At 39.9% G+C, this 15,016-nt stretch overlaps 1 protein-coding gene across 4 annotated transcripts in view; it reads left to right on the forward strand.

Annotated features, from left to right (window-relative positions):
- Positions 1–14,787, forward strand: part of CHR18 (chromatin remodeling factor18) — a 41,901-nt gene extending 27,114 nt beyond the window's left edge. For 2 of the 4 annotated variants that reach the window (XM_078589310.1, XM_078589311.1), the window contains exons 9-24: positions 2,468–2,551; positions 2,654–2,695; positions 4,008–4,163; positions 5,823–5,900; positions 8,719–8,787; positions 8,847–8,912; positions 9,003–9,131; positions 9,872–9,928; positions 10,178–10,267; positions 11,907–11,972; positions 12,123–12,191; positions 12,283–12,387; positions 13,754–13,879; positions 14,005–14,063; positions 14,144–14,180; positions 14,478–14,787. In XM_078589310.1, coding sequence (XP_078445436.1) covers positions 2,468–2,551; positions 2,654–2,695; positions 4,008–4,163; positions 5,823–5,900; positions 8,719–8,787; positions 8,847–8,912; positions 9,003–9,131; positions 9,872–9,928; positions 10,178–10,267; positions 11,907–11,972; positions 12,123–12,191; positions 12,283–12,387; positions 13,754–13,879; positions 14,005–14,063; positions 14,144–14,180; positions 14,478–14,585 — 1,341 coding nt within the window. In that variant the 3' untranslated portion in view covers positions 14,586–14,787. Of the gene's footprint in view, positions 1–2,467; positions 2,552–2,653; positions 2,716–4,007; positions 4,164–5,822; positions 5,901–8,718; positions 8,788–8,846; positions 8,913–9,002; positions 9,132–9,871; positions 9,929–10,177; positions 10,268–11,906; positions 11,973–12,122; positions 12,192–12,282; positions 12,388–13,753; positions 13,880–14,004; positions 14,064–14,143; positions 14,181–14,477 lie in introns of all 4 variants that reach the window. The other 2 variants (XM_078589312.1, XM_078589313.1) reach the window with 2 other exon arrangements.
- Positions 14,788–15,016: the final 229 nt, after the last annotated feature.

Consider the following 15,016-nt stretch of genomic DNA (forward strand, 5'->3'; position numbering starts at 1 on the left):
TTACTGAGTCGATCCACTACCACCAGTATTGAGTCGGCTCCATCGGATTTGGGTAGTCCATCTATGAAATCCATTGTTATATCTTCCCAGACCTTATTTGGAATGGGTATAGGTCCTCCTATGAGATCTCTCAAAAAATTGGACCCGTAGCCTACAAATTAGAATTACCGGAGACAACCTCATTGCATCCTGTATTCCATGCTTCTCTACTTAAAAAAGCACTGGGATCTCCTGTTCTCAACAGTCAGCCCTTACCTAATGGTCTAACTGATGATTATGAATGGCAGGTCTACCCTGAAGACATTCTCAAAGTACATCGCACTCCCTACAGAGCTGAAGTCCTAGTCAAATGGACAAATTTATTGGCAGCAGAAACCTCATGGGAGCAATTGAACAGATTTCGCAAGAACTTTCCAGAGTTCCAGCTTGAGGACAAGCTGAATCTCCAAGGGGGAGGTATTGATAGACTCAACTATAAGAAATACCAAAGAAGGAAAGCAAGATCTGGTCAAAGGCCCGTTTACCAGCCTCAATGACCAGATCTTGCTTTCCTTCTTTGGTATTTCTTATAGTAGAGTCTATCACCCTGAAGATAGCCAGTTTTGTTGGCCAGTTGTGTTGTTGTCAATCACGTAATGACCACCATCTGGCTACCTCCATAAAGCCCCATTTCACTAAGCCAAGATCTGTCCATCTGAAATATGTGGGTCAGCTGCATTTCTCATGTGATTTCCAGACTATTGGTGAGTGGTCCAATTATGGGAAGGAGACAACCTTGTGTCTGAATCGGGAAATGGTCCAGAAGCTCAATCAAATACAAGAAGCAATCCAACCAAGACAGTGAGAGTTAGGGCCCATTGTGCTCCTCCAGTTGAGCTTGTAATCTGCAGGTCCCATTTCATGTAGACCTCTTCAATGAATGCCCAGAAAGTCTATGTGCCAGGGCCCCAGCTGCCTGCATCATGAGGTCTATCATCTGCCTCCATAGTCATTTTGACGTCCCCCCACCCCCTCCCCCCAAAACAATAATGGGAGTCCCTGGAATTTGGACACTTTCCTCATCGGCTCCTAACAAAAGATTGCCCTGAGAGCTGCATTACCATTTCATATATTGTTATGAAGACTAACTGGATATAGAAGTTTATTGAGTCTAAATTAATACTAATTATCTCGTATTTCAAAAGAAAAGTTAATACAAATTATCTTGGTATTCATGCTGTTAGGCAGCATATCTTGCATTTGTTATTTTGAAATGGTTCTCAAATTACCCAATTCCACTAATGGGATAATGCTTTGGTTATCTGTAGCTAATATACTCTAGGTGTTACTTTTGTGGTCCACTGAATGCTTCTTGGTTTGCTATGGAAGGGTTGGTTGATGGTGGCCTTAAGTGAAGGCTCCTTCAGCTTTCAGTGATCATCTTATCAATTAAAATAGGGATTGCAATGTTTAACTCACTGGGTCCATTAGAGACCATTAACTGGATCCCAGATCTTACTGAATGTTAAACTAAACTATGAGATGGAATCTATAGCAGGGATCAGAGCAAAAACTCAAGCCACATGAGAGACTAAGAATTCTGGAGTGTATGTTTTCTGTGCAGGACTTGGACAATAAATTCTGGAGTATTTGTCGTCAAAAGTCATTAATTTATTGCAATCTGTTTGGAGGTTCTGGTGGAGAGAAGGGTATTGCAACCTCTATGCTCATCTGATAGGTTTCGCGGGCTGCCTCGAGGGCATTCTCGTCATGTTTCCCTTTTATGTTCCTTTAAATAACACAGCCCTCCTTCTGGGGAGGGCAGACTTGGAGTTTGGTTCTTAAGTGACCTTTGGTGTTTCCCCTTACCTCTTGTCTCCTCTATCTCCACTGTCCATCCCTCTCCACGATCCCCGTCCTCACGATAATCTCTACCTCACCGCATCTTCAGGCAGCTTGTCCCGGGCCGATCCCTACCTCTTCTGCTCGGCCTCCTCTCGTACCCCTTCCAGTTTCATCTCTCCACCCCGGGAATCTCTACCTCGCCTCGTCCTCCACTCCCTTCCGATATGAGCCAAGATCGAGCGTCGTATCATCATCTTTGAGCACCACATTGAGTTTTTTTATTAATGAATTTTATGTTTTTCTAGGACGTTTTTTTCATTACTTTTGCAAAAATCTTATTAGAGATGCATATTTGTAAGCATACCCGTTTTAAATATGCATACACTGATAAAGAAATACTAATGAATACTAAAAATGTACATTTACACTGATACATGTATACATATTTATGCAAATTTTATATGTATAATTATAAGAATGCTAATAATTATTCATATTTATTAGTATTTATAGAAAGAAAAAATATTTACTTGATATTTTCTGATGCACTGAAATCTATGTGTTTCCATTTCCATATTATCTGACTGTCTAAATCGAACTTTTGTTTACACATTTACAACTGTGTTTTTGTGTTTCTTTGTAGGCAATTGCTTTTGCTACCTGCATTCAAGAATCTTGGCCAGTTCTCGTTTTAACTCCCTCTTCACTGCGGTTACATTGGGCAACAGTAATGTTTTAAATATGTTCTTATTTTTCATTCATGCCTTATGTCTTTCCTTGATATGGTAGGATGCGGTTAAGTTCATCTAGATTTGTTTTATCCTGGCAGATGATTCAACATTGGCTCAACATCCCTCCATCAGACATTGTGGCAAGTTCTTTACACTTATGGTGAAACCTGTTTTTCCTTATTTTGCAACGTTATCATCATCTACTATATTTTTCTGCATGAATAATGTTGGAGTCCTGATGAGATATTCGATTCTTGAAATTGTAGTGTTATAAATTCCCCCTTGTAGGGTCATTAGAGGGACTTTTGATGAATGATCACCCTGATGAGATATCTGGCTTTTGTGAGGGCAAGAACTTCCAATTTAGAGGTTCTTGAGAGTTTGTTCACCTGTCGCTCTCTCTTCTTCTCTCTTACCTCTTCCATCTCTCCTATTCTCCTCTCTATCCCTCGTCCCATTTCTTGATTTTGTTAGATCTCCATGAGGATCATAACAAATCAGGACTCTGAGATCTTTACACGCTGGTTCTCTTGGTATCACTCAACAGATAGAGCCGATCAGTAGAGGAAAAGTGTTCAACTTTAGATTAACTTTGGAAGTTGTCCTGTAAGTTGATTATGGGATAAACATTGGGTTGCCTAAAAAAAGACATTTACTGTCATGAATGATGCTACTCCAGGGACTTCACCTACGGTGCTTCTCTGAGAAATCTTGATGTGGAAAAGGAAAATAGAACATGCATAGAGAGGAAGAAATAAGAAACATCAAAACTGTTTTACTTCACATGGTATCCCCTATCATATATATAAGATTACAATGTCAGCCCTAATTGGGCCTTCTAAGAGAGTTTTACATTTAAATCCCGGGAGGGTATGTAAGCAAATATGAAATAATAAAGACACAAAAATAAAGGTCTTCAGCTGATATATGCCGCAGGGTGAAAGCGCTGTGCATGTCAATGAGTATCATTCCTATGATTGAAAGTATCCTACTACTTGCAGATCACTGTCAATGAGTATCATTCCTTTGATCGAAAGTACTTTCATCAACCAAAACTAATAAGAAGAAAAAGGGCATGATATTGGGTCAACAAGCACATATTCAGGGTTGTTTATTTTATTCTCGTAAACTAAGGGGCCATTAGTCTTGAAATGTTCTGTTTTACTTCACATCGGTACGAATGTACTCTCACCTAAAACCCGCCTCCAGCCTTTCACCGATCACTGTCAATCTTGATCTCCAGTTGAGACACACCTTATGCAGAGCTTTGCTGCCAATCTATACTTCCCGCTATGAATCACTTGCATTTATTAGAATCCTTCCAGAAGTGGATGTTAATTGATGACGTATTTTTCAACTATGCTTGTTTGACATTTTGGCGCATACGTTTGTTTTCAGTATTCAAGTTTCTAATAGTCCTGTTTCTAATAGTCCTGAATCTGAACTCATCAGGTTGTCTTACCTCAGACAGGCGGTTCAAATCGAGCAGGGTTTAATGTTCAGTATTCAAGTGCTAGGTCAGCTATCTATCTTGATGGTATGTTCAACATTGTTTCTTATGACTCCGTTCCAAAGCTACAGGAAATGCTTCTGGAGGCACAATTCAAGGTGAACTAAATAACATAGATATTTTGATTTTTATGTGCTCTGGTGTGACTTGCGATCTATAGGTGTATCACTTTAGCTTATTTGAGAATTATCTTCTTCAAGTTTTGAGGAATCTTAAGGGGAACCTTAAGCTGGAATTTTCTGTATGAATATCTAGATTGCCTGTTTCAGAGTCAAGGATGTTTAATCTGTTGACGTTACTGTTAATGTCCTTGAAATCAATATTTGAAACACTGCTTGATTAATCGTCAATGTCTTGTATGAAAAAGAAAAAACGAAATTATGAACAATTTGAAATATGTCTATTCAGGCTGTGCCAGTCAGTGCTCATTTTAAATGTATATTTAGTTTCTAACTCATTAAAAGACGCTCATGCAGGAGTGGCGCTTGATCACATTGTCTTTAGAAGGAGGAATTTCCTCTTAGCAAGAGATTAGAAGTGATAAAAGATAGAAAACACAAGAGCGATATTTAATTACTAGACCCGAGCTGCTTAAAGAAGAATTAGTTTGAGACTACTTATTGGGTCATTAACAATGGCCCCGACTACTGATGCATTCTACAGAGGGGTCACAATCCAAGTGAAATTATTTTTTTGTATTCTCTTTTCAATCTCCTCTCTTTCATAGGCATTGGCAATCACTGATAATCAGGCAACTGAAATGAAAGCAGAGCCGAATTCACTGCACAGGATTTCGGGATCCATGCATCAAATATTGTTGAAGTGAGATGCATCAAATTTTTTGTGCTGGCCTGAATCAGGCGATTCTACTTTATTTAATCATTCCATCTATGAATATGCTGGCACATTCATACCAAAGTGGCATGTGTGATCAATCATAGGATCCATCAGCGACAGACATGTGCGTCCAAAGTAGAATGTGTGGAAAACTATAAATTAAGTACGAGTGGGAGTTGGGCAGAGATCAGAAAATTCTTCAAAGAGCTCCAGGAGTTGGTGGTTGCAGAGCAACCAAGGGGTGGAGCAGCATGAGAGCACCTGAACAGAAACAGGGGAGAATCCTGTCAGGCTCTCCAAGACTAGTCTCCATTTCGAACCTGATATGTTCCTTGGAATTCTACCTTTATTGCAGATTGTTCAATTCGAACTGATTGCACATTTTTTCCATCCTTGGAAATGTACCTCTGTTTGATTAATTTAATACAAGAGTATGTATCAGATTATAGATTGTCAATTTAAGTTGATCCTTTGAGAGAGAGAGAGAGAATAGAGGAGACCAGAGGAGATGAAATTGCAAAAAAGGGCAAACTTTCATTCAACAAGTCGATTACATTTATAGGGCTGCTTCTAACGGTTGGTTGTAACGGCTAGTTTGACTAGCCGTTACATGCCCGCTCTGTCATTTAAACAGATCGGGTAATGGGTTTGTGGGCCCGATACAATTACAACTATTGGGCCTGTTAGCCACAGGCTTTACATCTTTATTTTAGCCCATATATTCAACACAGATCAATGCATGTACTTGAACACTTTATAGATTGTGAGCTGATACGTTGAATTCATTGATTAAAGACTGACAGCTGAGGAACATACATTGGCACTTGATATATTTCTTAATGATACAGAGTACTATGAAAGTAATTTTCTCAAGCACATTCAATATTTCTTTAATGTTAGTGAGATCAATTTTTGTATAGATGGTGGTGGCAGACGAATCACATTTTCTTAAGAATGCACAAGCAAAAAGAACAAGCGCTTCGCTGCCAGTTATACAGGTTTATTATCATGTTTTCAACAATTGTGTTTCTATATATGCTCTATTGATGTATTTAGCATTAATTTTGACTTCAAGGATTCATAACTTCAGCCTCGGCATTGAGCATTTATTGAATCCCAGTTAGTGAATGAAGAGTTCGGTGATTTCTGCTCATGAGTCTTAAGACTCAATAAATAGGATCTAGATCTTGGGTTAAAGGGAGAAGAGTTCTCCAATTAAAGTGTTTCTTGGTCCCTACCCCTCGTCTGTCTTTTCTGTTCATCTTCTTGCGCCTCTTGAGCTTGATCTATTCTCTCTCTCTCTCTCTCTTTCTCGTCTTTTCCCTTGTTATAATCAAGGATCATAATGAGGGAATGCACATTGTTGTGAAAATCCTGATTGTCAATCATTTCTGCTAAAATATCATGTAATATTTTCAACATAGATTTTTGACTAAAATAATGAATTCAAAATCTTTCATAGCCCTCAACCATACTTAGAACTCTCTCTCTCTCACTTATGTATTTTGGATTTGCAAGTAATTTTTGTACCTTAATAATTCCCTGGCCAACGTGGTGTGGTGGGAAGGTATTTGAGTCGATAGGGGGCCAACATAGTCTGCTTGCAAGAGACGATGCTGGAGAAATACGATGCTAAGGCATGAAACTTGGTGGGACGAGATTTCCTTGAGGGATATGTGGCAGCCAATGCAGTTGGTCAATCCGGGGGACTACTGGTGGCTTGGAATACATCGACTTTTGCCAAGGAGGGCTTGGAAGGGTTATCACGTGGTGGGCGTAAAATTGAGGAGAAGAAATGACAATTTTCTATGTGTGGTGGCCTCAGTTTACGGCCCATCGACATAGGCTATGGGAGAAGGTGGAAGGTGTGGTCTCGCTCTTCCAATGGACCCCTACGCTGGTTGGAGGTGATTTCAATGTGACGCTAGAGTCAGGGGACAGGCCAAATGGAACTGGAGGGCAAGACCCAGGTTCGGCGGAGTTTTGGTCTTTTATCTTAGGCGCAAGTATGCCATTGCTACATTATGCAGACGGCAAGCTACTCGGAGGGTATCCCATTGCTACAGTATGCAGATGACACAACATTCTTCATGGAAGGTTCGGTGAAAGAAGCACATACTCTGTCAACTCTATTAGACTTATTCGCTGACTTCCCGGGGTTGCAACTTAATCGATCCAAGTCGGCTTTTGTGGTTTCGGGCTTTCTTCGGAGGAGGAGCAATGTGCCAATGCACTAGGCACACCGCGAGGTTCGATCCCAATGAGCTACTTGGATCTCCCACTAACAGGGAAGCGTATTTTAGCTGCAGAATGGCAACCAGTGGTCGAGAAGGTGGAGAAGAGGCTGGAGGGGTGGCAGAGAAAAATTCTATCAAAAGGGGGTCATCTAGTGCTCTTGCGTTCAGTGCTTTCAGCAATTCCCATATTCTACTTATTGGTATTCAAAATTCCAGCAGTCGTGGTAAATCGGCTGGAGGGTTTGATGCGAAGGTTCTTTTGGGAAGGCAACAGCGAGGAGGCGCGTAGGGGAGTGTCCCTAGTAGCGTGGGAAATCATAAGTAGACCGGTGAAGCTAGGAGGACTGGGGATTCCTCTTTTGGAATCCATGGACTTGGCCCTATTGTCAAAATGGGTGGAAAGAATTGTGTCATCAGCAGAGAGACTAGACTTCAAGGTCCTGAGGGACAGATATGGCTCCACGATGGATTGGAAGAGGCGCTGGGATAACTTTAGGGGGGGGAGTCCCCCTTCTGGAGCGGCCTATGTCAAGTTATACCCCGCCTCCGTGAGTTTTTTGACCCAGACTGGGGGACGGGTCTGATTTTTATTTCTGGACGGACAACTGGTCCAATCAAGGGATCATGAAGCTGAGGTTTCCAAGACTCTTTGCTCTAGCACTGAATCCAAAGGCCAAGGTTGCTGACTGTTGGGAAGGGGCTTGCGTCCCTAACCTGATAGGGGCATTATCGGATCCACGATTCGAGGAGCTACTGGGGATGCAAGAGATCCTTCTACCACTAACCCCGTCGACACAATCCCGCGATTGTTAGGTATGGTGGGGACAATCCTTCTCGGTTAAAGATGCATATTTGAAGATTCAGGGCCAAGCGGAGGGCGACTTAACAATCAACAAGGCATGCCACATGCTGATAAAGCAAAAAGTTCCCCTCAAGGTGAGGATATTCAGCTGGTTGTTGAGGCGTAGAAAGCTGGTCTCACGGGTTTTCCGTGGGAGGTGGCCCCCAACAGACTCCACCGAATGTCCTATGTGCACAAGCAAAGAAGGCGAAGACTGCTCCCATTTGTTGTTCACGTGTCAGTTTGCTCAAAGGGTATGGGCATCACAACAGGTCCCAGGGGTGGTTGTCTCCTCCGATGAGGCATTTTGGGCCTCAACCACGCTTGGGAGATCCAGGAGCAGACTGGAGTGGGGGAAACTGCTAGCGACATTATGGGCGCTGTGGCTGCACTGGAACGAGGTGGTGTTTAAGGGGAGGATGGCTTTGGTGGATAGTGTCATTCACGACATTCAGGCGCTAGTGTCATGGTGGGTTGGAGGGAGCTGAAAGGTAGACCCTTTTTGGTCTACCTTCATTTTAACGGTATCATTTTATATGGTATGTACCGGACTTTCATTTTAATGGTATCAGGTTGACCACCGGCCTCGGGTGGTCCTCCATATTTTCGTTCAAAAAAAAATAAATTCCCTGGCCAAGAAACTTCGCTATCTTTATCTTGTGCACATTAACACATACTTGCGTTGTATTTCAGTCTAATATTATTGACTTGTTTGTTTATTCCTGATTCATGTTTCAGAGAGCTAAATATGCCATTCTGCTTTCGGGGACTCCAGCATTATCTCGGCCAATTGAACTCTTCAAACAGGTAACTTTCTGAATCATATTCCTATTAATTTTTTGACTCTGATCCAATCGCATTTACAGCTTCAAGCATTACACCCAGATGTGTACAAGAACGTCCATGAATATGGAAATCGATATTGTCAGGGTGTAAGTATATCTTTTATCCAAACCCTGTGCTTTCTGTTTACTTGTGTTTAATGATCCTGTCTGACGTCAACTTTTGTTAAACATATCTAGAGCTTGTTTGGTTTGTATCAAGGGGCGTCAAACCATGAGGAATTGCACAATTTGATGAAAGCTACTGTTATGATTCGCAGACTCAAGAAGGATGTGCTCACTGAGCTTCCTTCAAAGCGCAGACAGCAGGTAATGGATCAGTCCTTGCATATTCCTTCCATGCATCCTGTGCCTGTAATCAAAATTCTTGTTAAATTCAATAGCAAGAGGAAGATGGAAAAGATGAGAGAGAAGTGCATAGCAGTCTGGTCTTCTCTACGAATGGTTAGGTTTTGCTGTCCAAGGACAATTTGTCATCATCACCCAAAAAATTTTCATCATCATTGTCACCATCACATGTGTAATGATGATAATGACAGTCACAATTCCGATTAAGATTTGACGGTGATGATGTGATGACTTTGAATGATAAGGGGTAGAAGTCAAAAAAATTAACGACTTTATAATTTTTGAAAATACTATTTAAATAACATCCTCCTTATCTTTCTTTCTGTCTCTCTCCTTTCTTTCTCTTTCTACTCTCTCTCACACACTCTCACAGTCCTCTTGTTATCATCATCTGGGATGGCCACTCTAATATCTTCCATGTGTTTTGTGGACTTCCCCAACTACCAGACCACACATAATTTAATGTAAACTCATGACATAATTATCTTCCGATTACATTGTGTGCATTTTTCATTGTTGAATGTTGTGTCCCGACAGTGCCTTTCCAACTTAAAGTAGAGTAGGTTTGACTGATGCTGAGATTGATTTTCTTCTAGTTTTGCTTTTATTAATGGGGAAATTGAACAGGTGGGTTTAATTTGGATTCTCTTTGTGTTTGTCATAAATTTGACTATAGTCTGCCCCTCACCGAGTAACTGCAGGTCTTTCTTGATTTGAACGAAAAGGATCTCAAGCAGGTTCGTGCACTGTTCTGTGAGGTACGTCAAAAGGCATTGCTCAAGAATGTACCTTCAAATAATTTTTGACTCGTGAAAAGTGGATAAAGAATTGATCGGAAACAAAATTTTCTCCTTTTATCTTATTGAGAAAACTTTTCAAGGTGTTGATTTAAAGATTTAGATGATCACAAATTCTTCAGAGATAGGATAATCAAATGTATTTCACATGTTGCACTTTTTAAAGATATTTTTTGGGTTATAACATTTACCCTTGTTTCCATTCTCCAGTTGCACGCAATCAAAACTAGTATCCGGGAGGCAGCTTCTCCTGAAGTGATTGAATCTCTGAAAATGTCTCAGAGGAATATCATTAGCAAGGTAATTTTCCCAAACTAATTTATTCTATTATTGTCCTCAAAACCAGGTTTATCTTTGGCTTTCTCGTCTCTCAAATTACATAGATATCCTGAAGTACTATTGTTTAGCTATGTTCCATGGTTTATTACTTATCCCTTGAAGATGCCTATGTTTTTCAGAAACAAAATATATGTCTGAATTATTAGTGCAATGAGAAAATAATCTCATGCAGGTGACAAATATTCACCTGCATGACAATGATCTATTGTAGAGCTTAACTTAATTTTTCTGCTTTGACAATTCTAATGGTGCAATGTTGGAAATAGTGAAGGAATAAGCGAATCAACCTTAGGTTAAGAATAGTGAATGAATGAAGGGCATCAAACCAGGGAGAGAGACTCGGTCTTTACAGAAATCCTCTACTAAGTAGATGAAGCACCAAAGACTTTATGTTGCCACGAGTGAAGATTCAGAAGAAGAGCAGAAGAAAGAGGCAAAACGACTGCATTTTATTTCTTAGCAAAAGCCCCATTCTAATATAGTGTTGTTGGATATATTACCCGCTTGGGTGATCCGCGTTCATTAGTTATGAGGTAAAATGGTTAAAAGGAAATAGGGGCACATAATCAATTATATAAACTTTAGGGTAATTTTTTTTCACAAACAGAGAGTAGATAGATCTTGGAAGCTAGGGAGAAGATGGTGCAAGAAATGAACCTAACTCCAAAACCATTTGGTTTGTCTACCCTTTTACTGGTAGTTGAACCCTAGCACAAATCACTAATAAATATGTTTAAATTTTTAAGAGCCACGTCCGCCCCATTCTGTTCCTTCCTGTCTATTGCCTTCCATTGTTCTGTCACATTTGAAAGTTGTAATTTTGTGATTCAATAGAGTTGTGATGCCCTTAGGCATCATGGGATTACTTTTTCCCTTCTGAAAATGAACATGCCTTTTCCTCTGGTTTCTCTTATTCCTCCGGTCAACACCTCTTTTGTCCTGCATCTCTGATAGTCTGCTGACTGTGAAGTGTTTCTGCTACATCTCTCAGACCTCTACTGCTTGGTATTGCTTGAGAGTGCCTGCTGCATCAAAAATATCTGAATACATTCTTTACATTTTCCTACAAAAATAATAAAAACTGATGTGAGAACCTGCTCCAGGGGAGCCTTCTCTAGCTCCACATTCCTATCCAGTTGCCTTTGGTTTATTGGGCAAAAGACCTCTTTTCCGTTAGGTAACTGGTTTTAATACCAGATTACCCGATTTTTGGGCTGTGCACCTTAACTTCAGCAAAACTTATTTCCCTGGCGGTTGATAAGTTTTGTAAAGAAAAGAAAATTAACGCAATTTACCATTTGTCAAATGTGGCCCAGATACAATACAGAAGGAAAATATTGCAGATAAATAAGACAAGTAGGGAATGAGACCCTTAAAATCAGTAGAAACGCTTTATGTCATTCACATTCTATCTGCCTTAAGTAGGCAGAGAGACTATTACCCTTTCATATAAAACCCCCTAAGAAATTTGGGAATGTCATTTTATCATGCATCCTAATAGAATCCTGCACAGTACTTTTGGTAACTGACCTGATCCCTTTTTTTAATATATTTACATTTAATAAAATGTCACGTCATCACAAAGTATGCCTACCTGCAGATATATAATGATTCAGCAGAAGCCAAGATCCCTGCAGTCATTGACTACTTGAGCACAGTCATCGAGGTATGATTCATAGGTTATCTATTCTCTCCAAATTTGACACCGTTGAATCAATTTTTCAACTTTCTGGCACTTAAAATCTTGGCACATGAAAATGAGACCATTTATAAAACTGGTCATCACATAGCGTTGTCTTATTCTACATGCTTTTAGGCAGATTGCAAGCTCTTAATATTCGCATATCATCATCCGATGCTTGATGCAATCCACAAATTTTTATTGGTAAGTCAAAGTTAGTCAGTTTTTATTTGGTCCCCTTTTCTTTTTCCATCTTGTTTGCACTATTCAAGATGATTTTTAATGGCAAATGCAGAAGAAGAAAGTTGGATGTATACGCATTGATGGAAGCACACCAACATCTACTAGGCAAGAACTAGTTTCTCAATTCCAGGAGAATGACAAAATCAAGGCCGCTGTAGTAAGATTAATTTCCTTTGTCCTTTTACTTTGAAATTAGTTGAATAAATCTTGTTTGGATCTTAGATGCATGGTAAAATTTTGAGGGAATCTTTCCTTTTCAGTTCTCTTGTCATTGATAGATAGAAACACTGGTAAGTAGATAGATACATTGATATGTAAAATGATAGATATTTAAAAAGATAGGCACATTGGTAAACAGATAGAGATAGGTAGATGATAGGAACCTTCCTAGGTCTTAGCATAAACAACGAGCCAAAAAGTCTCAAGTAATGACAAGCGTGGTTATAGGGCCTTGACAATGCATTAACTGGGTGGGTCAAAGAGCTTCGTCTGAGACATCAAGCCAATATAATGAGAGGTTGGGCCCGAAGGCATCAATGATTCAATTGCGGTGGTTACAGCTGGACTGGGGGAAATCTTTCCCGATCTGGAGAAGTAGAAGAGCCAATCTGGTCTTTCCCTTCATTCTTCATTTCTTCCACTTCCTCTATCCTTTTTTTGGATTTTAATTCATCTATTGAGATTTGATTTTTTGTTCATGATATCGATCCTGTTCATCCTCTCTTTCTCCTTTGATACTCTGGAAGGAGAGACCTGACAGGAGCAAATTGTCCTCAGTCAACGCATGCTCTTTCAATCTCCAATTTCTTCTCAATTATTTGATAGATCCACTGAGGATCGTAACCATAGTTTTAGATATAGAGCTCTTTCAGTTTATAGATAGATGTATACAGAAAAATAAATAATGGTGATAGACAGGTAGATAGATAGATTAATAGATGTATATTTCTATATAAATAGGTCAATACAGAGATATTTTGATATGGTTCACAGTCGGATGTACCAAAGGAGACGGGGGAAGAAGGGTATAAGTAGCCCGTCAAAGAGTAAAAAAAGCAGCGAGTAACTTGATGGTATGTTATTTCCCTCATCCCACCCCGAGTCCTTCCTACTTCTCACCCCTTTTCCTGTGACCTAATCGACCAGCGCCGCATCTTCAGGGTCTCGCCCAAGCAGGACATCTCTCTGGTGACCTGTTGTCTCCCGCTTGGAAGAAGCTCTTCTCTCTCTTCATCTCCCCTTCTCACTATCTCTATCCCTCCTCTTGTCTTACACGCGCCACGGGAGACTGTGTGCCCACGGGACCCTGAACGCCTCTTTTGTGACGAAGGAGTTTCCTCGTCTTTTGTTGGTCGATATAATTTCTCTCTTGGTTACGAAGTGGGGTGTGACATAGGAACGTAACATATTTTTAGCTATCTTATTCTACTTATACATTTGATTCGAGTATTAGATTGTGTTTCAGGCTCCATTGTTCATGAAATGCTGGCATAGGACATTATCTCAATTAATGTTTTTTGTAGCTTTCTATTAAGGCTGCTGGGTTTGGGTTGACTTTGACTGCTGCAAGTATGGTCATATTTTCTGAGTTATCCTGGACGCCTGGCGATATAATCCAGGCAGAAGATCGTGCTTACAGAATCGGGCAGGTAAATGTTTAGACTGCTACATTTCTAATTTATCTTTTTCCTAAATTTGTGCAAATCGTTCGATAGTAGTCTGGTTTCTCCCTTTTGCCTAATAAAATAGATCTCTGCAATTGGTAAAACTGCAGGTACATTCAGTTAATGTCTACTACCTGTTGGCCAATGAGACTGTTGATGACATCATGTGGTACCTCACTGCACTTGACCTTTTTTTGCTTCAATTTTTCTTTTATTGCACGCATAAATTTTAATTGTTTCCTGTGCTAGGGATGTTGTTCAGGGGAAGTTGGAGGATCTTGGGCAGGTGAACCAGAGCTCATTATTTAAACCTCTTTTATTTTATTTTATTTCCAGGATGGAAAATTGAATAATATTTTTAAAACTAGAAATAGCTTCTTACATTTCGCAATTTCAGGACATTTTTAGTACTAGTTGACTGCTAATGAGATAGCATTAGCTACTGGGAGCTTTGGTCCTAATGGGATTTCCGCAATCCTAGACTGATCATTCCTCAGTTTTCTCTTCCATTTATCTGAAATATTACATTATTTGTTTAAAAATTCACATTTATTCCTTTTTTTCCTCTTTTGGCATGTTGCAGATGCTGGACGGGCATGAAGACAGGTTGGACGCCACTCGTAAAGAAGATGGAAGCCCTGGAAAGCAATCAACATTGGATGGCTTCCTTAAACGCTGCCATGGCGCCTAAAAGTGGTAACTATTTTGTGTAGTTTTTCTGTGTAAGATAACACAGCATAAAGTTCAAGTAGATGTCCGATGTGCATATATCTGTGGTACACCTTTTTTGTGATTGCGGACACACCTTTTTGAAAAATGTCTGGGATGCCCTTAAGTGAGATGTCAATGTAGAAAATGTTTGTTTAAAATGGGAAGACAGATTTCCTGCTCAATTGAGCTGCTTGGTAATTTTTTAACTTCTAAGATTGGACATTATTGTTTAAGATGTGTTGGATGTTTTCAACAAACTAGTTGGAATTTTTTAGCAGCAACTTTGAGTAAGAAGTATGCTTGAGTTTTACAAGACAAAAACTGGAGTGAAATTTAAAAGCGCGAAAGGACCACATTTTTCAAGTTCTTGGAAAATGAGTAATATATCAATTGAACGTATGAATGAATTCA

The sequence above is a fragment of the Wolffia australiana genome, chromosome 17 (assembly GCF_029677425.1).
Source record: "Wolffia australiana isolate 7733 chromosome 17, ASM2967742v1".
NCBI lineage: Eukaryota > Viridiplantae > Streptophyta > Magnoliopsida > Alismatales > Araceae > Wolffia > Wolffia australiana.